At 38.4% G+C, this 25,186-nt stretch overlaps 1 protein-coding gene across 1 annotated transcript in view; it reads right to left on the bottom strand.

Annotated features, from left to right (window-relative positions):
- The window catches only part of LOC128734593 (JNK-interacting protein 3), a 700,363-nt gene that overhangs the window by 80,429 nt on the left and 594,748 nt on the right, over window positions 1-25,186 (bottom strand). The window contains exon 10 of the mRNA XM_053828867.1: window positions 10,147-10,383. Within this exon, the coding sequence (XP_053684842.1) occupies window positions 10,147-10,383 (237 nt within the window). The remainder of the gene's footprint in view (window positions 1-10,146; window positions 10,384-25,186) is intronic.

The following is a 25,186-nucleotide window of genomic DNA, read 5'->3' as shown; positions in this document are numbered from 1 at the left end:
GTTGTCTAAGTATTTAGTCACGGTAATCACGTCAATTAAATCATTTACCGTCATTGGATTTAGTTGCAGGTTGGTCTTTAGTTTAGTGTTCAGCTCTTTAGTATCGCTGAAGAACTTCAAATTACTCTTCTCTCCTTTCCTCAAGTGGAATAGGAGAGTTAAATTTGTTGTAAGATCCTTTTGATCTCCGTAATTCTCCGTGAGTATCGCTTTGATACTTGCAATGGATTTGGGGCTGCCATTTGCACATAAGATTGTGCGGGCTTCTCCCTTAATTTTGTTCCTGATAGCTCTTAGATAGTAGCGGTTTAAGGTATCAGGTTCACCGTTTTCGCCTTTTATGGCGTAGTCGGTGTAAATCTCGTCTAGCTCCTCTAGCCATGACGAGAGTTCCTTTCTATTGCCGGTGAATTCCGACATGTTTTTTATTGAGTCAGGGATTTGATTACCCTGTCTCTGTTCTACTTTCAATTTGAGCTCGTTAAGCTGGGCTCTCAGCTGCTCGATCTCACTGAGTCTTGTTTCAGACATGATTATGTGTAAAAAGAAAATAAGGTGTAGGTAAGATACTTACAGTATTATAACTGTTGACATCTGATGCGGGTGAGTGGCGGATTGGTAAGCTGTTGTTCTATTACTGGTGTCGCTGCTGCGTTGTTTGCTCCAACTGTTGCCTAGCGTGACCAGCTAAAGATATCTGTTGTTCCAATCACTTTAGAAACCTCCTTGGTTTTGTTCCACTGTATCGATTTCTTAACACCACTGGATTTTCCGCAAATCCTACCGGCTGCGCCACAAAACTACCAAAGTGATTCGGTATTCTTTTTAAAAACTTACAACACAATGTACACCTAGACTGCTGCGCGATGAAAGAGGATTAGCACCTCACGCGCAAGCGGTTTTATTGCTAAATATGCTTACATAGCTAAATTATCCTACCTGCACCTTTATTGGTGCAAACATGTGGCGTGATATGCCACGTTGTCACGATACGCCAAAATAACGATGATTTCATTACTTTTTCTACCATTCCCTCTGTTTATTGGATAGTCTACCGTTTTTAATGTCTAACCTCATTATGAAATTTAAGTCAACAAACATGAGGTTAAGTTTATACATTCTTTTTTAGATTTGGACCACTCACACAACTTATAACGGTTTAAATGCAAGATAATTACAGCCACTTTTACTTATTTGTACCTCCCCCTCCCCTTTTTAGCGACCACCCCGCTTTTGTCAACCCCCTGTGCTGATTTACTTATGTCAAGAAACATGGACTCTAAGTTTAATCAAGAACAGTCAAGGCCTTCCGGAGTTATGGCGCAACTCGTTTACTTTTATATACTTAAATATGCTAAAACCACACATATTCAAAGTTGATTTATTTGAGATAGACAATGACCAATGCATTGGCGGCTGCGGTTTCTCCTTTTTCGGCTATGGAGTTAGTCCAGGCTCTCTTGTCGAGTTCGCCTGATCGAGAAAGAGAGCACCACTCACGCTTACTCAACCATCAGTTACATACATAGGTACACTCAATTCATTCACCACTCTCGCAAAAGCTCTACTCACACAGAACAGTTTCAAATTGCATTCAAACTATTGGGTGTTAGAGATGGTCGGGTATGGAAATTTGAATACCCGAACCCGACCCGTGCCCGATTAAGAAAAAAATTAAAAACCCGTACCCGACCCGAACCCGCAAATTTATTATTTTTAATACCCGAACCCGACCGCAACCCGTCGGGTACGGGACGGGCCCGGGTACCCGACCATCTTTAGTGTTAAATGTGGTCGATTGAGATACCCGACCCGACCCGTACCCGGTTTCAAAAACAAAAATTAAGAACCCGTACCCGACCCGAACCCGCAAATTATTTTTTTTCAATACCCGGACCCGACCCGAACCCGGCGGGTACGGGTACGGGTGCGGGTTTCGGGCAAATTTTCCGCTACCCGACCATCTCTAGTGTATAGCTGTGTACAAAAATGTTGATCTACAGAGGAGCGACACTACAGTAAATATGCAACCACGGTACACCAACTGAGTGATCGACGGTATAACTAAAGCACATTAGCCTGAAAGCTTCTACAATATAGTTCGCAACTGATTATCAACAGTCCCTTTATAGCACTATAGCAATTATATTCTAACACACTGTAATTTTATTTTAGTACAAAGTATGCACAACCACTGCTGCAAGGCGATAAGGTTTTTTTGTGTGACTATAGACACAATAATCCCACAAAGAGCATTCGTTTCATTTAAGATTTTGTAACTTATTTGCACTACAAACACTAAACTTCATGAGATATAGAAGGTTTAGCACTAAAATATCACAACTATACTACTTGTATGAACTCACTATTCAAAAAAACAATTATTTTTTTAAAAAAACTTTAGAGCCTTTGAAAGGCGCGTATCAACGGTAACCGTGCTGCCAGAAAACCTCATAAATACATACATACATACATATAGGGGTTAGACAAAGTGATCGGGACATGTAAAATTTTGATGAAATTCAAACGGCCATAACTTTTACAAAAATGAACATTTTTAGATGAAACCAATTTAAATTCGACGGGGAAATTTTCCTAGTTTTTCGAAAATATTTTGTATTTTGTATTCACGGCCCTTTTGGAGGATTTGCCGCAGTGTAAATATTTGATCCGTTGTAGACCGACCTTCGACGAAGCCGGCTTGATAAATTCCCACAAATCTATTCGCAATTGGTGATAGACGGCGGAAAATGATTTGGGACAGCACTTTATAAGCGGCATTGAGAACGGTGATCGCTCGATAGTTCTCACAGTCCAACTTGTCGCCCTTTTTGTAGATCGGGCAGATAACCCCATCTTTCCACTCCTCCGGTAGCTGTTCCGTATCCCAAATTCTAACAATTAGTCGGTGCAGACAAACGGCCAGCTTTTCTGGTCCCATTTTTATAAGATCCGCTCCGATGCCATCTTTTCCAGCTGACTTGTTGTTCTTTAGCTGCATGATGGCCTCCTTAACTTCGCCTATCGTTGGGGCTGGCACCTCTTCCCCGTTTGCTGCACCGTCGAAATCGCTTTCCCCGCTGCCATGGTTTTCCGCCTGGGCGCCATTCAGGTGTTCGTCGAAGTGCTGCTTCCACCTATCGGTCACCTCACGATTGTCCGTCAGAATACTGCCAGTCTTATCCCGACACATTTCGGCTCGCGGCACAAAGCCTTTGCGGGATCCGTTCAGTTTCTGGTAGAACTTCCGCGTTTCCTGAGAACGATGCAGCCGCTCCAACTCAGCATATTCCTGCTCTTTCAGGTTGCGCTTTTTCTCCCGAAAGATTTGGTTTCGCTGCATCTTCTTCTGTTTGTGTCTTTCCACGTTCTGACGTGTGGCACTGCGCATCTTGGCCGCCCGCGCAGCGTTCTCCTCATCCATCACCCTCCTACATTCATCGTCAAACCAATCGTTCCGCTGATTCCGGGCCACATGCCCGATGGAGCTCTCCGCTACACTGCTGATGGCTGTTCTGATAGTGTTCCAACCGTCCTCGAGAGGGGCTTCGTCCAGCTTGTCCTCTTCCGGCAGCGCAGCTTCGAGTGAATGCGCGTAGTTTGCGGCAACGTCTTGCTGCTTCAGCCGCGCGAGATCAAACCGAGGCTGGCGTCGGGACCGAATGTTGTTCACAACGGAGAGTCTTGGGCGCATCTTAACCATCACTAGGTAGTGGTCCGAGTCAACGTTAGCGCTTCGATAGGATCTAACGTCGATAATGTCTGAGAAATGCCGACTGTCGATCAAAACGTGGTCGATCTGTGATTCTGTCTGATTTGGTGACCTCCAGCTGTACTTATGGTGGATTCTGTGCTGGAACAAGGTACTACGTACCTTCCAATCACCGGTTTGTAGCCCTCCTCCTGGCCGACCTGGGCATTGAAATCCCCGATGACGATCATGATATCATGTTTTGGGCAGCGGTCGTATTCACTCTCCAACTGCGCGTAGAATTCATCCTTGTCGTCATCGGTACTTCTGAGGTGAGGGCTGTGCACGTTGATGATGCTTATGTTGAAGAATCGGCCCTTGATTCTCAACCTGCACATTCGAGCATTGATTGGCCACCACCCAATCACCCGTTTCGCATCTCGCCCATCACTATAAAAGCTGTACCCAGCTCGTGTGTGTTGCCGCAGCTCTGGTAGATGGTATGTCCATCTCTGAACGAACGTACCGTTGAGCTCTTCCAGCACACCTCCTGCAGCGCTACGACGTCGAACTTGCGGCTCTTCAATACGTCGGAGAGCACTCGAGTGCTCCCTTGGAAGTTGAGAGATCGGCAGTTCCACGTCCCGAGTTTCCAATCCATAGTCCTTTTTCGTCGCGTGGGTCTATTCCGATTGTTCCAGTAAGAATATATTTGTTCTTCGTTCCGTGCTTTAGTATTTTTCGTGGTGACGGCTTGCAAAGCCTGCTACACCAACCCCCTGTTTCGCCGGAGGGCCAACGAAGCTCAAAAGAGCCCTCCTTTCCTGTCAGCATACGACCTTGGCTTCCACCGGGGTTGGTTACCCGATCTCCACCAAAGTTGCTCGTATCCCGGCTGGTACCACGAGGAGGTAGGAATAGGAGTTGCTGAATAAGAGGCTATGGACCACTGTAGGGTCTATTTTATGCCTAAACGTGCACAAGGCACCGACGGTACGCATTATTCAGCCGTTTACCAGCCACATACATACATGCATACATACATACATACATACATACATACATACATACATACATACATACATACATACATACATACATACATACATACATACATACATACATACATACATACATACATACATACATACAAACATACATACAAACATACATACATACATACAGATCATCATTGACTGATCATTGTGATCATTGACAGACAGACAGACAGACAGACAGACAGACAGACAGACAGACAGACAGACAGACAGACAGACAGACAGACAGACAGACAGACAGACAGACAGACAGACAGACAGACAGACAGACAGACAGACAGACAGACAGACAGACAGACAGACAGACAGACAGACAGACAGACAGACAGACAGACAGACAGACAGACAGACAGACAGACAGACAGACAGACAGACAGACAGACAGACAGACAGACAGACAGACAGACAGACAGACAGACAGACAGACAGACAGACAGACAGACAGACAGACAGACAGACAGACAGACAGACAGACAGACAGACAGACAGACAGACAGACAGACAGACAGACAGACAGACAGACAGACAGACAGACAGACAGACAGACAGACAGACAGACAGACAGACAGACAGACAGACAGACAGACAGACAGACAGACAGACAGACAGACAGACAGACAGACAGACAGACAGACAGACAGACAGACAGACAGACAGACAGACAGACAGACAGACAGACAGACAGACAGACAGACAGACAGACAGACAGACAGACAGACAGACAGACAGACAGACAGACAGACAGACAGACAGACAGACAGACAGACAGACAGACAGACAGACAGACAGACAGACAGACAGACAGACAGACAGACAGACAGACAGACAGACAGACAGACAGACAGACAGACAGACAGACAGACAGACAGACAGACAGACAGACAGACAGACAGACAGACAGACAGACAGACAGACAGACAGACAGACAGACAGACAGACAGACAGACAGACAGACAGACAGACAGACAGACAGACAGACAGACAGACAGACAGACAGACAGACAGACAGACAGACAGACAGACAGACAGACAGACAGACAGACAGACAGACAGACAGACAGACAGACAGACAGACAGACAGACAGACAGACAGACAGACAGACAGACAGACAGACAGACAGACAGACAGACAGACAGACAGACAGACAGACAGACAGACAGACAGACAGACAGACAGACAGACAGACAGACAGACAGACAGACAGACAGACAGACAGACAGACAGACAGACAGACAGACAGACAGACAGACAGACAGACAGACAGACAGACAGACAGACAGACAGACAGACAGACAGACAGACAGACAGACAGACAGACAGACAGACAGACAGACAGACAGACAGACAGACAGACAGACAGTGTGTGTGTGTGTGTGTGTGTGTGTGTGTGTGTGTGTGTGTGTGTGTGTGTGTGTGTGTGTGTGTGTGTGTGTGTGTGTGTGTGTGTGTAACGCTTTCAATCTCACTCACTTTTCTCGGAGATGGCTGGGCCGATTTTAATGTTCTTAGTGTCAAATGAAAGGTCTAGGTGTCCCATAAGTCGCTATTGAATTTCATACTGATCGGACTTTTAGTTCAAAAGTTATGTATAAAAATACGAAAAATATGGGACTTCATTATCTCATAGGTCCATTAACCGATTTGAACAAAATTGATTGCATATGAAAGGAGGGCCATATAAAGAAATGAGAAAAAATAGTATTTAAAACATATTTTTGTAACATATAAGCATTAATTCAATGTAAAACATCACACAATTTATTATTATTTGAAAATTACTGTTGAGATCTATCAAACAAAACCGAGTTATTGAAAATTGAACGGTTCATTCAAAAGTTATTCAAACTTTAACTCTTAAGCACCGTATATTAAACCGTTAAAACGTGTAAAAGCAAAATATATCAATCAAATGTTGATTGTATTCAATGTGTGTGATGTATGTGTGTATGTATGTATGTATATATGTATGTATGTATGTATGTATGAATGTATGTATATATGTATGTACGTATGTATGTACATGTGTGTATGTGATGACAATTTGCAATTTTGGAATTTGCATTAAAATTCAAGAAAAGTGAGAAACATGTCAATTGTCTGAAGTTTTTGAAGTCTCTTAGTGGAATGTGGAATACGAACTCTGAAATTAAAGAAAAGAAAAAAATTTTTCTGACTAAATTCCACTATTTAATATTTATTCGCGACAGATACGTATACGCTTCGAAATAAGACACTGATGAAGCCTGCACGTTGTAGGCGAACTACGTATCTGTCGCAAAAAATATTAAATACAGTAGGATTTCGAATTTGGCAAGAAATGCGTGTCACCTATGTTGCCAAAATCGAGATCTTTTTTTGATATGACAAAATCTTGAATGAAATTGACTTAATGGTATTAATCAACGATTGCAACCTTTTTATGTCAAAAAATCCGCCAAGAGCTACCCGTGCGGTGCAAGTAAGTTTTTGGCAACCTACGGTAAGACGTAGTCCTACGGCAATAAAAATATTATTGTTCGAAACATTCTATAACCGCAAACTTTTTTTCATGAACACACTTAGGCCAATAATTTTTCGTTATTTAAAGCAATGCGGAAACTGACTGATATTTAAGCATACTTTTGGAAGTAAAACGTTTTGTGTTTCCAAAAACGGATACTTTTGTTGCCAAAAGCGAACCATGCCAAAACCGAACCATGCCAAATTCGAAATCCCACTGTAGTGGGATTCAATCGGAAAGTTTTTTCTTTTCTTTGATTTCAGATTTCAATTGCCATTTTCTTCACTTGCTGTTACTCACAATTGTACAAGAAAAGCAAAAGGCGAAGAAAAGCAGTTAATTTAAGCATATGTAGGTATAGTGGTGTATAGGATTAAAAATACTAGTGAGTTGATTTTTCTAAATAAACTTCAAACGATTTTGGCGCATCAATAGATGCTCTTTCCAATCAATAGATACTAGAGCTTAGAAATTTTATATGAAAAATAGGAGGAAAACATTGTACGGTAGTAATTTTGTACGATTTGTTTTCGTTAGTGACACTTTAAATGACAGAAATCTTATGTCATGTATCATATTTTAATGAATAAATCGAAATGACAAGCACTGGAAATCATATCGATCATATTTCCCATTCTCAAGCATGTGGCGTTATGGCGCAGCTTTTGTACTATTCGACCTCATCTTGTTTTCCTGATCCTCTAACGGGATACATTGTAAAAACGATGCGATCAAGCTAATGACTATCTTTTCATGAAAGTACATTCAAAAGAAGCTTTAGTTTTGATTTTCATGCAAAAATTTATCTGAAGGAGCGCCAGCTAAGAAAAAGTTCAATTTCTCTTTTTCATATCTAATGCTCTATTCAGTTATTTTTTCTAATTCAGATATATGTATTACAAAATTGAAGCCAAGCAAACTAATAGTAAAATTTTGAGATTAATCATTTTGTTGTAGATATCCTTTTTCTTCAAAAGCGAAATATAATAATTTTTCTGAACTCTTGTTTTTCAAAGATACTAACTTTTGAACGCATGGTATTAATATCAAAATATCAAAAAATCTGCTATGAACACATATTTCATATTATCAATTCAAAACAAGTTTCGTATGTGGCTCTGAAGCCTAAAAGTTAAGGCCGTTTGTAGACCCGTTAGAGGGTTAATTTCTAATTTTCTATATATATTCATTCAAGTCTGCAAACATTATCTTTTGTATTTACATAAATCTATAAATCTATAAATTTCTATAAATCACGTAAATACTATAAAACTAAATAAGATGTTCATCAAGTAACTTAAATGACGATTACAAGTATTTCTGCACCCAAGGAAAGAAAATATAATTATTCTACGCAATACGTTGTGAATTTTACTGGCAAATAAGGATTTTGAGGAATACAGAACGGATACTTAAAAATATAGTCAAGTTAATTATAGATGTTCCTGAGAAATTAAATAATGATTATTGCGGCAGTAGAAAGGCTAGGTCACGCCGCTAGGTGGATTAATTCGGGTTTTTTGGTTTTGGACCACTATGCGCTGCTTGCACTATTTCTTTGATTTCGACTCGTGTCTTTAGTTTCTAATTTTCTGCATCATTCAAATCTGCGATGACTATCTTTTGTGTATAGGTACATGTTTCCATAAACCACATAAATATGATAAAAATAAATAAAGTGATTATAAAGGAAATTTAATGACGCCTACAAATATTTACGGAGGAAAGAAAATATGATTATTGTACGCAGTACTTTCCAATGAATTTTACATTTGTATTTTGATAACTGGTATTAAAAAATGCCTTATAGTTTGTGAAACTCCAAATCAAAATTTCAATGAAATATTGTAAATTTTACAATGCCTTTGTTTTGGAGCCAAATCAGAATGTCTCCAATAGAATATTTCTTATTTTTGGCGATACGTATCATATTGGTAAGTCAGAGTGATTAGTAGTGGAAAGTTCATGCCCGAAAGCTAAATCGTGTAGGGTATGTTGCTACATCGTCGTAATTGCCTATTCCCGTCCTATCCAACACAAATTATTAAAAATATCAGCATTTTTATGACACACAATGCAAAACTAGTTATTCCCTAATATTTTAGTTAGTTGTCTATCAATCACGCGATCAATCAAAGTGAGCTGAGATCTATTTAAATGCTTTTTATCATTAAAGAAGTCCTACCAGCCAAATTTCCTACATTTTTTCGTGCGACGAAGAAGACAATAGGCCGTATGAATAAAACAGTTTACTTTGCTTTTCCCATTTAAATCGTATGGGAGCATTTGCTCTAACTCTTTTATTCATACGGCCTAATGTCGACTAATCGTTTTAATTTCCGTCATTCATAAATGAAAATAACTCACGCAAGGCATTGTCGTTATTCTACAGCCAGGAAAACTTGCCTGACCTGCAGAAATTTTGTAGAATAACATTTGTCATGCCGTCCTACACAAATACATGCGCGTTAGCTTCGTAAACATTATAGTGATTTTTAGTTCGGACGATGAAAAATTTTGATGGGCGGATTTTAAAACGGTACGACGAATTTTAGAAATAAAGTCAGTTGCGTAATTTCAATAATATGCTTTAATAGTCGCTTTTCAGTGATTTCAAAGTTCACGGATCGGAAGGTAAGTGTGTTTTAGTCAAATCAGCACAAGAACTTTTGGCTTTCCTTATTACGACGGGAATTAGAAAAAGACCCTATATGTAAGAAATTTAATTCCATTGATGTGTGACATCATTTTAAACTTCTATTTTCCGTGCTCGTCTAAAACTCATAAGAAAGTTCAAAAATGCTATATCTTAATGAATCTGCATTTGGATTATCGCATGTCAAGATTTATTTTAAAAATACAGGTTTAGAGTTAACACAAATTTATAAACACTTACCCAACCTAAAATCGATATAGCCCTCTCCTCCTGATAAAACCAGCATGTCCCTTTTGCTAGGATACTGGTTTTGAACTTCCGGGTTCATTGGAACAGACACAAAAAATTTTACAGCATCTCTGTGTCCATGAAATGATAATTGAGCATTGGCCATACAACAGCGTGGAACCATTTTAGGTGAAGCTGATCCAATCGAATCGCTGAGCGGTACAGAAATCACAACTCCATTTCCAGTACCTATAAAAGAAATATAAATTGCTTTCGATCATCGTATTTAAAATAAAATCATATTTAAAAGGTAGTGCGTCGTGATGTCATATAATTTCGCGCGTAATACATCGTTCATTCAATATGGAAATGGTAAAATATTTACGGTCTAGTTTTGAATACATATTGTTGGATTAAAAAAGTACCTTCCGTTGTTCGGTAAAAACCTCGATTTAATTCACCTGGTGATGAAAAGAACATTTGTTATACCTAGTAACCCGATTATTATTTAAGATAGAAATCGACATGTCTTCGGAACACAATTGAACTGTTTGAGGAACCGAAACGATTACATTTTTGCCTTTTTACTATATAAATATATAGTATAAAGGTATAGAAATCACTTGGAAAACCGGAAATGGAAAGAAGGTCCTGCGGGCCGAATGTCATATACCATTCGACTCAGTTTCGAAAACTGAGCATTTTCTGTGTGTGTGTGTGTGTGTATGCGTGTGTGTGTGTGTGTGTGTGTGTGTGTGTGTGTGTGTGTGTGTGTGTGTGTGTGTGTGTGTGTGTGTGTGTGTGTGTGTGTGTGTGTGTGTGTGTGTGTGTGTGTGTGTGTGTGTGTGTGTGTGTGTGTGTGTGTGTGGTGTGTGTGTGTGTGTGTGTGTGTGTGTGTGTGTGTGTGTGTGTGGGTATGTAACGCTTTCAATCTCACTCACTTTTCTCGGTGATGGCTGGACCGATTTTAATGTTCTTAGCATCAAATGAAAGATCTAGGTGCCCCATAGGTTGCTATTGAATTTCATTTTGATCGGACTTTTAGTTCAAAAGTTATGTATAAAAATACGAAAAATATGGGACTTCATTATCTCACAGATCCCTTAACCGATTTGAACAAAATTGATTGCATATGAAAGAGGAGTCTTGCAAAACCTTAACTTCCAAATTTCATGACGATTGGACTTGTAGTTTGAAAGTTACATAAAGAAATGTGAAAAAATAGTATTTAAAACATATTTTTGAAACATATAAACATTAATTCAATGTAAAACATCACACATTTTATTATTATTTGAGAATTACTGCTGAAATTTATCAAACGAAACTGAGTTATTTAAAATCGGACGGTTCATTCAAAAGTTATTCAAACTTTAACACTTGAGCACCGTATATTAAACCGTTAAAACGTGTGAAATCAAAACATATCAATCAAATGTTGATTGTATTCTATGTATGTATGTATGTATGTATGTATGTATGTATGTATGTATGTATGTATATATGCATGTATGTATGTATATATGTATGTATGTATATATGTATGTATGTATATATGTATGTATGTATGCATGTATGTATGTATGTACGTGTGTATGTGATGACAATTTGCAATTTTCAAATTTGCATTGAAATTCAAGAAAAGTGAGAAAATTTCAATTGTCTGAAGTTTTTGAAGCCTCTTAGTGGAATATGAGCTCTGAAATTAAAGAAAAGAAAAAACTTTTACCGACTAAATTCCACTATTTAATATTCGTTCGTGACAGATACGTATACGCTTTGAAATAAGACACTGATGAAGCCTGCACGTCGTAGGCGAACTACGTATCTGTTGCAAATAAATATTAAATAGTGGGATTCAATCGAAAAGTTTTTTCTTTCTTTGATTTCAGATTTCAATTGTCATTTTCTTCACTTGCTGTTACTCACAATTGTACAAGAAAAGCAAAAAGCGAAAAAAAGCAGTTAATTTAAGCATGTAGGTATAGTGGTGATAGGATTAAAAATACTAGTAAATTGATTTTTCCAAATAGATTTATACAAATTTCAAACAAATTTACAGCATCAATAGATGCTCTTTTCAATCAATAGATACTAGAGCTTAGAAATGTTATATGAAAATTAGGAAGTAAACGTTGCACGGTAGTAATATTGTAAGATTTATTTTCGTTAGTGACATTTTAAAGGACAGATGTCTTATGTCATGTATCATGTTTTAATAAATAAATCCAAAATGACAAGCGCTGGAAATCATGTCGATCATATTTCTCATTCTCAAGCATGTTTATGGCGCAGCTTTTGCACTATTTTTCGACTTCTTCTTGTTTTCCTAACCCTCTAACATTGTAAAAACGATGCGATCAGGCTAATGACTATCTTTTCATGAAAATACATTCAAAAGAGGCTCAAGTTTTGATTTTTATGCAAAAATAATTATCTGAAGGAGCACCAGCTAAGAAATTTCTCTTTTTCTAATGCTCTAATCAGTTATTTTTTCTAATTCAGATATGTTGCAAAATTGAAGCCAAACAAACCAATAGTAAAATTTTCAGATTAATCATTTTGTTGTAGATATCCTATTTCTTCAAAAGTGAAGTATAATAATAATTTTTCTGAATTCTTGGTTTTCAAAGATGCTAACTTTTGAACGCATGGTATTAATATCAAAACAAAATATCAAAACATCTGCTATGAACACATATTTCATATTGTCAATTCAAAACAAAACAGTCTAAGTTAGTTAGATACTGATGAAGGTCACACGTCGAGACCGAAATACGTATTTATCAATAAAACACAGTAGTAGAATTAAAGGATATAAATAACTTTTTGTTTTTCTTCTTTTTTATCAATTCAAAACAAGTTTCGTATGTGACTCTGAAGCCCGAAAGTTAAGGCCGTCTGTAGACCCGTTAGAGGTTTAATTTCTAATTTTCTATATATATTCATTCAAGTCTGCAAAAATTATCTTTTGTGTTAACATTATTTTTCTGTTCTGTTCAGATGTTTCTGAGAAATTAAATAATGATTATTGTGGCAGTAGAAAGCCTAGGTCACGCCGCTAGGTGGATTAATTCGGGTTTTTTATACATTTACCAGCATGCAATGTCAATGTACCATGTCAGACTCTTAACCAATACCATCGCACTGTACAGTATCTGTATCGACAGTGCATATCTCTTACAAGCGTTGAGACTAGCCTAGGGTTGGGATACCGGGAGTACCGGAACCGGGAATACCGGTACTACCGGCTGATTTTCCAGTACCGAAATACCGGTACTGGCACAAGAGAAAACCGGTACTTTCGGTGCTGATCATTTATGCATGTTTTCTAACATTCGGCCTTAAAATCGAAGATAACAATTTTAAAATAATTTATAAAACTACGCGCTATCTATACCTATAAAGAAGGATTTCTGTCTGTCTGTCTGTCTGTCTGTCTGTCTGTCCTGTGTTCCTTATAGAATCAAAAACTACTGAACCAATCGGCGTGAAAATTTGCATGTAGAGGTTTTTAGGGCCAGGAAAGGTTTTAGTGATGGTTAGAGCCCCTCCCCCCACTAAGAGGGGGGGCTCCCATACAAATGAAACACAAATTTCTGCATAATTCGAGAACTAATTAAGCAAATAGAACCAAATTTGGCATGTGGGTGTTTTCGGTGACAAGAATTTATTCTAGGGTAATTTGAGACCCCTCCCCTCTTTATAAGGGGAATTATAACTCCTCTCCCCTTTAAGAGGGGGGGTTTCCATACCAATTTCCTCATAACTCGAGAACTAATCAAGCAAATGGAACCAAATTTGGCATGTGAAGGTTTTCGAGGGCAAGAAAATTTTCTATGTTGAATTAGGACCCCTCCTCACTTTAAGAGGGGGGGCTCCTGTACAAATGAAATACCAATTTCCTCATAACTCGAGAACTAATCAAGCAAATAAAACCAAATTTGGCATGTGTGTGTTTTTGAAGACAAAATTTTTTTCTATGATGAATTGGGACCCCTCCCCACTTTAAGAGGGGGGGGGGGCTCCTATACAAACGAAATACAAATTTCCTTATAACTCGAGAGCTAATCCAGCAAATGGAACCAAATTTGGCATGTAGGTGTTTTTGGAGGCAAGAATGTTTTCTATGATGAATAAGAACCTCTCCCCACTTTAGGAGGGGGGGCTCCTATACAAATGAAATACAAATTTCCTCATAACTCGAGAACTAATCAAGCAAATAGAACCAAATTTGGCATGTGGGTGTTTTCGGTGACAAGAATTTATTCTATGGTAAATTGAGACCCCTCCCTCTTTATAAGAGGAATTGTAACTCCTCTCTCCTTTAAGAGGGGGGGCTGCCATACAAATTTCCTCATAACTCGAGAACTAATCAAGCAAATGGAACCAACTTTGGCATGTGAAGGTTTTCGAGGGCAAGAAAATTTTCTACGGTGAATTAGGACCCCTCCCCACTCTAAGAGGGGGGGCTCCTGCACAAATGAAATACAAATTTCCTCCTAACTCGAGAACTAATCAAGCAAATAGAACAACATTTGGCATGTGGGTGTTTTTTTTGGTGACAAGAATTTATTCTATGGTGAATTGAGACCCCTCCCGTCTTTATAAGAGGAATTATAACTCCTCTCCCCAATAAGAGGGAGGACTTCCATACAAATTTCCTCATAACTCGAGAACTAATCAAGCAAATGCAACCAAATTTGGCATGTGAAGGTTTTAGAGAGCAAGAAAATTTTCTATGGTGAATTAGGACCCCTCCCCACTTTAAGAGGAGGGGCTCCTGTACAAATGAAATACAAATTTCCTCATAACTCGAGAACTAATCAAGCGAATTGAACCAAATTTGGCATGTGTGTGTTTTTGGAGACAATTTTTTTTTCAATGATGAATTGGGACCCCTCCCCACTTTAGGAGGGGGGGTCCTGTACAAACGAGATACAAATTTCCTCATAACTCGAGAACTAATCCAGCAAATGGAACCAAATTTGGCGTGTAGGTGTTTTTGGAGGCAAGAATTTTTTCTGTGATGAATTAGGACCTCTTCCCACATTAGGAGGGGGGGCTCAAATACAAATGAAATACAAATTTCCCCATAACTCGAGAACTAATCAAGCAAATGGAACCAACTTTGGCATGTGAAGGTTTTCGAGGGCAAGAAAATTTTCTACGGTGAATTAGGACCCCTCCCCACTCTAAGAGGGGGGGCTCCTGTACAAATGAAATACAAATTTCCTCCTAACTCGAGAACTAATCAAGCAAATAGAACAACATTTGGCATGTGGGTGTTTTTGGAGGCAACCATTTTTCCCATGATGAATTAGGACTTCTTACCTTTTTAGGAGGGGGGGGGGCTCCCATTCAAACGAAATACAAATTTGCTCATAACTTTAGAACTAATCAAGTAAATGGAACCAAATTTGGCATGTGAGAGTTTTAGATGGCAGAATTTTTTTTCTGTGGTGTATTACGACCCCTTTCCCTTTTAAGAGGGTGGGCTCCCATACAAATGAAATACAAATTTCCTTATAATTTGAGTACTAATCAAGCAAATGGAACCAAATTTAGCATGTAGGAGATTTTTGAGTCTTGAATTTATTTTATGATAGTTAGAGACCTCTCACCCCTGTGGTAGGGGGATATGGACTCTCATACAAATAAAACAGAAATTTTGGCGAAACTCAAAAACTAATCCAACTCGAGAAATTCGAGACTCTTCCATAAAACATTAATCAATAACAAGACCACAAAAACTATCTATAGTAACACTAGATCATTCAGGACGAGCCGGTCGCGAGTGTTGCCGGTGACCCGCCGTCGGAAGCGCCGCCCACTGGGGGGCTTGCAAAACTCGAGAAGTGATAAAGATCATCCGAGATTCATGATTTATGTACAACACAGGTTAATTTGTGGCAATACGAAGTTTGTCGGGTCAGCTAGTATTTTGATAAAGCTAGCGGATGAGTTACTACAACAATGTACCATCAGTAACGAGATTGAGGAAATTGTTGAGCGCTAGTTATTGGAATGAATATGGCTAGCTGATCATGAAGGAAAAATTGGTACGGACTTCCGACGCCTATAGCAGTTCAAGCTTTAAGGAGCTCGATTAGACCTGTACACCAAAATACTCTGCGGAATGAATTCGCTTCGATGTAACTCAAGGATTGAAGAGCAAGTATGCTTTTCGGTACCCTGATTACAGCCTGTCCTTCAGCGATACATTCTGAGGAAGCATTTTCAGCGTCTGGCAGATTCGTTTTCGCATGGTGAACAGTACATTGAATATTCTGTGCATCTTAAAGTTGAATTTTGCAAGCTTCTCCTCTAGCAGCATACAACCGGGGGAGTGTTGTATCAAAAACTTGTCTCCACTGTACTTGGTCCTAGGCTACTTGTCACCAATTCATTGAGCTTCTCGAAGTCGGCTTCAACCTGGTCGTTGGGCCCCTCCATTCATGGTATCGGTGGGGTTTTTGAAAAGAACAGATTTCGGTGCACAGTCATCCGTCATCCTTGCAACATTGCCGACCCATCGTAGCCTCCCGACTTTCGCCAGGTGTCGTTTGGAATCATTTTTACAAGGGCCCTATTCTCATAGATCTTAGATGAGAACACAATTAGCGATTTTGAAAGTACCTGGGTGACTACTGTTAGCTAAGTGACAGTACAAATGAAATGGTAACTGCAAGGTGAGGTGAAGTGACTTAAGAATTGGACCACAAATAAAAGTATTAGTAGATTTTTCAAAGAACAAGGATTTTCTTCTTAAAGCTTTGGGTACCGGTACCAGTACCAGTAAATAAATAAATAAATAAATAAATAAATAAATAAATAAATAAATAAATAAATAAATAAATAAATAAATAAATCCTTCCAGTACCGAAATACCGGTTCTCGAAAATCCTGTCGGTACTCCCAACCCTAGACTAGCCAAAATACGTATATGATAATAAGTAAACATTTGCTTACATGAGCTGACCAGTCACAGAAAATGTCGTATAGAAATGACATGCATTCGGCGTTTTCTCTTACCAACTTGGTGCGATTCAGAATGAATCGCTCCTAACCTCTCGCAAATATTATTCACTAGCTGAGTGCCCGATCTTAACCGGGGCGCCTTTGTCTCACAGCCACTTGTGGAACATGGCCTTAAATTTTGGCCAGCTTTCATAGCGACCGTCAAAGGTGGGAATGGGCATACGAAGAGGTTGTTGTATTATAACGGGAAGCTGAGGGCAGGCAACAGCGTTGTGCATGCTAGCATTAGCAACCTGTTGAGGGACATTATGCATGGATAGTTGTTCTTCTAGCATAATAGTAACATTATCATGAAGCTCGTCAAATTGTATATAGCTATCATCATGTTGCTGACGGTCGTCAGCGGAAATAAGCGCGAGTATTTTCTCGTGCACTGCTTCGTAATCTTTCTGAGCAGTTTCCACCTTCCTCAGATAGACACGGATCTGAGCTTCGCTTAAGGATCGAACTTGTTCATCTTCAGTATGGAGAAAATTAAAAATTCTTGTCACTTTACCTTTAGCTAATCCGCGTCGGTGAACGAGAACATCGAGCTGCTTCATTTTTATCAGCTTTTCGTGCAGCTTCTTCCTCTTTTTTGGCGCTTTGCTTACCGGAGTTGTCTCCTGTTCGGGTTTTGCAGATGGAGGTTTTGCTTCGAGGGTGCTTAAATCACTTTCACTGTTGAGTTCTTCTTGCATGATCAAAGGAACACCAGAACATTTCAAGCCTTATGCCTGAACCAAATACGGAAAACAGCCAAGTCTATAATCACGGTATTTGGAGGAAGGTTGGTGTCCTCACAATCAATTCCTGATTCTTCGCTCACTACACTAGCGGCTTATCCGCTTTCGTTTTCTTCGGAACAAGGGAAATCACACTTATTCCAAAATGGCTTCTTCACGTATGCGCCATGCCTTTTCGGCAATATGGCGGCGGTTTCTTCTTCTTCGTTTCACACAAAAATTTTCCACTTGAACCGAGTTTTTCGCTTACATTTAGTCGAATTTAGTCACTTAACGGGGTAATCTTCCGAACCGGCGCTTCACTTAACCGAATTCTCTTAACATCCGGATCGGTAGGACCAAAATGTTTCGCAGTGGACTGTGAGATTTGGTTTCGGAAGATTAAAAAAACATTCACTAATTCGACTAAACCTTTATACACATTCTTTATACACCTTACACTAAGTACATGTCTTGTTTTAACTATTTTAAACTTTAACTTCACTGACCTTATCCTTTTTATTTTTTACTTACTGATAAACCATGGGTAGGCAATCTAAAACTGAGAGAACGCTTACGCAGCCGCCTCTCCTTTTATACTTGAGCGCTATCCTTGCTTGCGTACGGAAAATTCCACTCGGATCACGCCATCGTTCTTTCGCACCAATCCCGTTGTCTGTCATTTTTTTCTGCGTTCGTCGAAATTATTTGTCCTATACTCCTTTTTGCTGCGCGACAACACCACTTATCGATGGATCCGTTTTCGATCAAAGCAATCGGGGTTATTCACATTTTATATTTTCATTCGAGCTGTCAGCTCGAACACTTTATGTGATTAATCTGATGAAGGCCCAAGTTGGCAGATTTGTCAAATATTAATTGCAAGGTTTCGTTTTCACCAACGACTGGGAGAAGAATGCTCTCGTTGTCAATGTCTGTAATGAAGTCAAGATTGCGTTGGTTGAAATCTCCGTATATGTGAAGCTTTATTTCAGGAGAGAGCTCAGATAAGACATTTTCCGCGACTTCAAAAAACTTTTCATAGTTTTCTTTACGTGTATTGTTTGGAGGAAAATAGACGGACGCAAAGACACGTGTCTCACCAGCTATTCGTGTTTTCGCCCATACATGTTCAAATTCGGTAAATGATGGGGTGATTATGATGTCTGAGTCTAGCTCTGATAGAATAGCAATTAATACACCGCCACCTGATTTCATTTCAGACAATTGATAATTACGATCATTTCTATAGACATTATATCTATTACCAAAAACTTCCTCGCTATGTACACTATCATCCCAACTAGTTTCGGTTACAAGAATTATAGAAAAGGAGCAACATAAGATATTCTTTTGAATTTCATTAATTTTGTGAGCACTTCGCATGCGGTTTAGATTTTGGCAGTATACCGAAACTTCAGTTACCGTAGAATAATTAAGCGAAGAAGTTGATGGGGTTTCAATGATTAAATTATTTGGCATATTTTCCAAGCAATGTTTGGAATGAGTATTAATAGTAGCGTGGTTATCAAACATATTTACCGAACTATGACTTATTCCATCAAAAACACGAGTGTTGCTGCAGGCAAGCCATACAATGTGTAGCAGAAGAATTAGATGCCATCGGTCGTTGCGGTTCATCATTTGTTGTGTAAGGGTTGAGCGTTTCTCCCCGCTGAAATTGTATTGCAGGTCTCAAAGGTGGTCCAGAAAAGTGATGTCTAGCAGCCGCAAGTAGTACTCTATCCGGGGGAAGATGATTTCGATGATTGCTGATGTTATTGTGTTGTGGATGATCGAAAGAAATATAGCTGTTATTCCTGTTGTTGTTGTAATTATTCCTGTTGATATTGTTGTTATTCCTGTAGTTGTTGTTGTAGTTGTTATTCCTATTGCTGTTATTGTTATTCCTGTTGCTGTAGTTGTTATTTCTGTTGTAATTGTTGTTGTTGTTGTAATTTCTGTTGTAATTGTTGTTGCTTTTGTTGTTGTTGTTATTGTTGTTATTGTTGTTGTTGTTGTTGTTGTTGTTAATATTTCTGCGGTTGTTGTTGTTGTTGTTAATATTTCTACGGTTGTTGATATTAGTCCGGTTACTATTACTGTTATAGTTATTTGATCCTCTGTTATGATAGTGACTCCTGTTGTTGTTGTTGTTCATGATGTAGTTGTTGTTCATAGTAGCACGTAGTTGACGTTGAGAGCGCTTCTTCCGATTTCGCCACGCCTTGAATTCCTTAAGTTCCTGCATTTCGCGTCGTTTTATTTTTTCATCGTATTTCCTCCAACGCTTTGTATATCAACGCTTTGTAGAACCAATGAATCGCCATCCCGAATAATCATTGCCATTATCGTTATTCAATTCCTCAGCTATGCTAAGAGCGGGTGCATGTTGGGGGATTCTAATTGAGTAACCTTTTCCGATAAATTGTGTATCGCACCCATAATCTCTGCTGCTGGCCAATTATATAACATGTCAGCAGAGACGGCACCATCATTTATTACATTAGACGTAGTTGAAATCGATTTAATTTCTTCGCTGATCAGTTTCAAGTCAGCTGAAATTGATGACGTCATTGTTTGTAACGTAGCAGCTATGTTATCGTTGAATGTTTGCATCGCTATTTCCATGATATAGGTCACATGGTTTTTAATCGACGCAGCATTACCAGCTGTGTTTCTGCCGGCCGCCAACTCTTTTTTAACGTCAGCGATTTGTGTTTCAATGCGCTCAATCGTTTCATGAATGGCGCATACATTGTTTTGCTGTGTTGTTCGATGAATCACTTTGGAGTGATTATTAATTACTTCAACTAACTGGGCTTGTTCCGCAGTTAGCGATTTCAGATCTATAGCGACATTTATTACTGTTTGGCAAGAACTGAAGCACGGCAGTATATATGCCAGTGGGTCGATCTTTCTGTCTCGTTTGCGTAGGGATCCTCGCTGAACTGTAACTCCGGCACAGGCGGCATGAAATGATCGTGTACATCCGACACATGTCAACATTACTAAATCTACGGCAGAATCCGCCAAACAAATCTCACAATTCATGTTCACAAAACTAAACTGTAAATCTAGCACAAACAAAACGAACAAAATTAATACGTGTCAAGCGCGAAAAGTAACGCGAGCAAATTGAAATACGTCTACACTGTTCAACGACTGGACTGCACTGAGTGTGTTCGATTTTTCGGATATAGAATGCCTGGGGACGTCGGAAAGTATTCAAAATAATATTGGATTCCAATTGGATTATATTGGATTATATTGGATTCCAATTGGATTACATTGGATTCCAATTGGGTTATAGACGACTCCAATTGGGTTACATGGGATTATATTCGATTCCAGCTGGATTACATTGGATTCCAATTGGATTGTAGTATTCCAATTGGATTATATTGGAATCCTATTGGATTATATTGGATTCCAATTGGATTACATGGGATTATATGGGATTCCAATTGGATTTTACGGAACTCCAATTGAGTTATATGGGATTTTAAATGGATTACGCTGGATTCCAATTGGATTATGGAGGATTCCAATTGGATTATGTAGGATTCCAATTGGATTATATTGGATTACATTGGATTCCAATTGGAGTGTTTTGCATTCCAACTGGGTTATGTGAGATTCCAATTGGGTTATGTGAGATTCCAATTGGGTTATGAAAGATAACAATTGGATTACAGTGCAGTGCAGTGTTTCGAAAGGCCTGGATTACATTGGATTCCAATTAGATTATACTGGACTCCAATAAGAATACATGGGATTCCAATTGGATTTTGCAGTATTCCAATTGGATTATATGGGATTCTCATTGGATTACACAGGATTCCAATTGGATTACAATGGATTCCGGGTGGATTACATTGGATTCCGATTGGATTACATTGGATTCCAATTGGATTACATTGGATTCCTCTTGGATTACATTGGATTGCAAATGGATTACATTGGATTCCAATTGGATTACATTGGATTCCAATTGGATTACATTGGATTCCAATATTGCATGGGAATATATTAGATTCCAGTTGGATTACATGGGATTATAATGGATTCCAACTAGATTACACAGGATTCCAATTTTATTTTACAGGACTTCAACTGCATGGGATTCCAATTGGATTACGCTGGATTCCAATTGGATAATGTAGGATTAGATTTGGATTATATGGGATTTCAATTGGATTATATTGGATTCCAATAAGATTAAATAGGATTTCAATTGGATTCCAATTGGATAATGTAGGATTCCAATTGGATTAATGAAATCTAAAATCTGATAGCTGAAATCTGAGATCTGAAATCTGGAATATGAAATTTGAGTACTGAGATCTGAAATTTGAGATCTGAATTCTGGAATATGAAATCTGAGATCTTTAATCTGAGATCTGAAATCTGAAATCTGAAATCTAAAATCTGAGATCTGAAATCTGAGATCTGAAATCTGAGATCTGAAATCAGAAGTCTGAAATCTGAGATCTGAAATCTGGAATATGAAACCTGAGATCTGAAATCTGAAATCTGGGATCTGAAATCTGAGATCTGAAATCTGGAACTTGAAATCTGAGGTCTGAAATCTGGGATCTGAAATCTGAGATCCGAAATCTCAGATCTGAAATCTGAAATCAGAAGTCTGAAATCTAAGATATGAAATCTGAGATCTGAAATCTGAAATCTGAAATTCCAATAGGATTAAATAGGATTCAATTGGAATATAATCAAACTGCTTGCATTGTTTGGGACCCATATCAGGAGTACTGGAACGACCGTATAGAACAAATACAAAAGCGATTCGTTCGGTTTGCTCTACAACGATTACCTTGGAGAGATGCCAATAACCTGCCCTCGTATGCTGATCGGTGTCAACTGATCAATTTAAACACACTGCTTACACGTCGAAAAATTGCCCAGGCCACATTTGCCGCCAAAATTCTAAAAGGCGGAGTTGACTGCCCCGCCCTGCTGTCACGTTTCCAGTTCAACACGCCTGAACGGCCGTTACGTCAACGTAGCCTAATCCATTTACCATTCCACAGTAGTCAATACGGCAATAACGAACCAATAACCAGGCTCCAACGAACATTTGATGAGGTCATCGAACTATTCGACTTTCACGAAACTACTGCTTCCTTCAAAAACAAGCTGAAGACGATAAGAATTTTTAACTAGTGGTGTATTATGTGTAGGACGTTTTAATTTAATTTAATTGTTTATGACTACTATATTATTTGTAATTTTTCACAACTACGTAATTGAAGGTAATTTTTCATAGTTTGATATATGTATGTATGTGCCTAAAAGATGGTGGGGTTTTTATGCCTCTTGAGCATATCAAGACGGCTTTTCCCCACCCCAAGATCATTAAGATCAATTAGATCGGATGATTCAATATTCAATAAACATAAAAAAACATAATGGATTCCAATTGGAATATATTGGATTCCAGTTGGATTACATTGGATTCCAATTGAATTATATTGGATTCCAATGGAATTACATCTGAATTCCAATTGGATTTTGTAGCATTCCAATTGGATTATATAGGATTCCGATTGGATTCCAATTGGATTGTATGGGAATCCAATTGGATTATATTGGATTCCAATTGGATAACATTGGATTCCAATGGGATTACATTGGATTGCTATTGGATTACATTGGATTAGGATTCCTATTGGATTACATTGGATTCCAATTGGATTATATTGGATTCCAAGTGGATTATATCGGATTCCAATTGGGTTACATTGGATTCCAATTGGATTACATTGGATTCCAATTGGGTTACATTGCATTCCACTTGGGTTATGGAGGACTCCAATTGGATTATATGGGATTCCAATTGGATAATATTGGATTCCAGCTGGATTACATTGGATTCCAATTGGATTGTTTAGGAATCCGATTGGATTATATTGGATTCCAATTGGATTATATTGGATTTCAAATGCATTATATTGGATTCCAATTGGATTACATAGGATTTCAATTGGATGACATTGGATTCCAATTGGATTATATTGGATTCCAATTGGATTATATTGGATTATATTGGATTCCAGCTAGATGACATTGCATTCCAATCGGATTATATTGGATTCCAATTGGATTACATTGGATTCCAATTGGATTTTGCAGTATTCCAATTGGATTTTGCAGTATTCCAATTGGATTTTACAGTATTCCAATTGAATAATATACCAATTGGATAATATTGGATTCCAGCTGGATTACAATGGGTTACAATTGGATTGTATAGGAAACCAATTGGATTATATTGGATTCCAATTGCATTATATTGGATTCCAATTGGATTACATTGGATTCCAAGTGGATTATATTGGATTCCAGTTGAATTATATTGCATTCCAATTGGAGTATATTGGATTCCAAATGGATTATATTGGATTCCAGTTGGATGACATTGCATTCCAATTGGATTATATTGGATTCCAGTTGGATTACATTGGATTCCAATTGGATTTTGTAGTATCGCAATTGGATAATATTCCAATTGGATTACATTGGATTCCAATCGGATTTTATATGATTCCAATTGCAGTATATTGGATTCCAATTGGGTTACATAGGATTCCAATTGGATTACATTGAATTCCAATTGGATTCCAGCTGAATTACATAGGATTCCAATTGGATTGTATAGGAATCCAATTGGATTATATTGCATTACGTAGGATTCCAATTGCATAACATTGGATTACACAGGATTCCAATTGGATTACATTGGATTCCAAGTGGATTACGTACCACGAAAAAGGAATAGTTTTGAAGTAGTGTTAGTGGCTTTACAAGTAGCAGAAAACGGTACATCGCACTTTTGCGTTGCTCACGATATTCGTATATTCAGCGATGCTACGAAGCGTGAGTGTATGTTGCTCATTGTTATAGGCGAATTGAACCACTCGCAGAGCTGTTTTATCATGATAAAACCTGATTTAATCCACCTAGTGGTGAAAGGAACCTTTGTTATACCGTCTTACTTGCAATTTGAGATAGAAATCGACACGTTTGGTTTACATGAAATTTTTGGAAATTGAATAAGTTTACAAAATTTGAAACAAATAGAAGCACTTATAAATATTGATAGTTTCTTTTCTCATGAAATTGGTGAGTAAGTTGTTACTAATGAGGGTAAGTGCAAGTAAAAGTAAGTTGTAAGATGAAATATTATTCTTTAACATATACATTGCGTAGTAAAGGTCTAGTTAATAGGTTTTTGAACTATGCATAATTTCCTGTAACGCCATTCTATTTGATTCACAACAATAAAG

The sequence above is a fragment of the Sabethes cyaneus genome, chromosome 2, assembly GCF_943734655.1.
Source record: "Sabethes cyaneus chromosome 2, idSabCyanKW18_F2, whole genome shotgun sequence".
Taxonomy (NCBI): domain Eukaryota; kingdom Metazoa; phylum Arthropoda; class Insecta; order Diptera; family Culicidae; genus Sabethes; species Sabethes cyaneus.
This window is presented reverse-complemented; position numbering and strand designations above follow the sequence as displayed.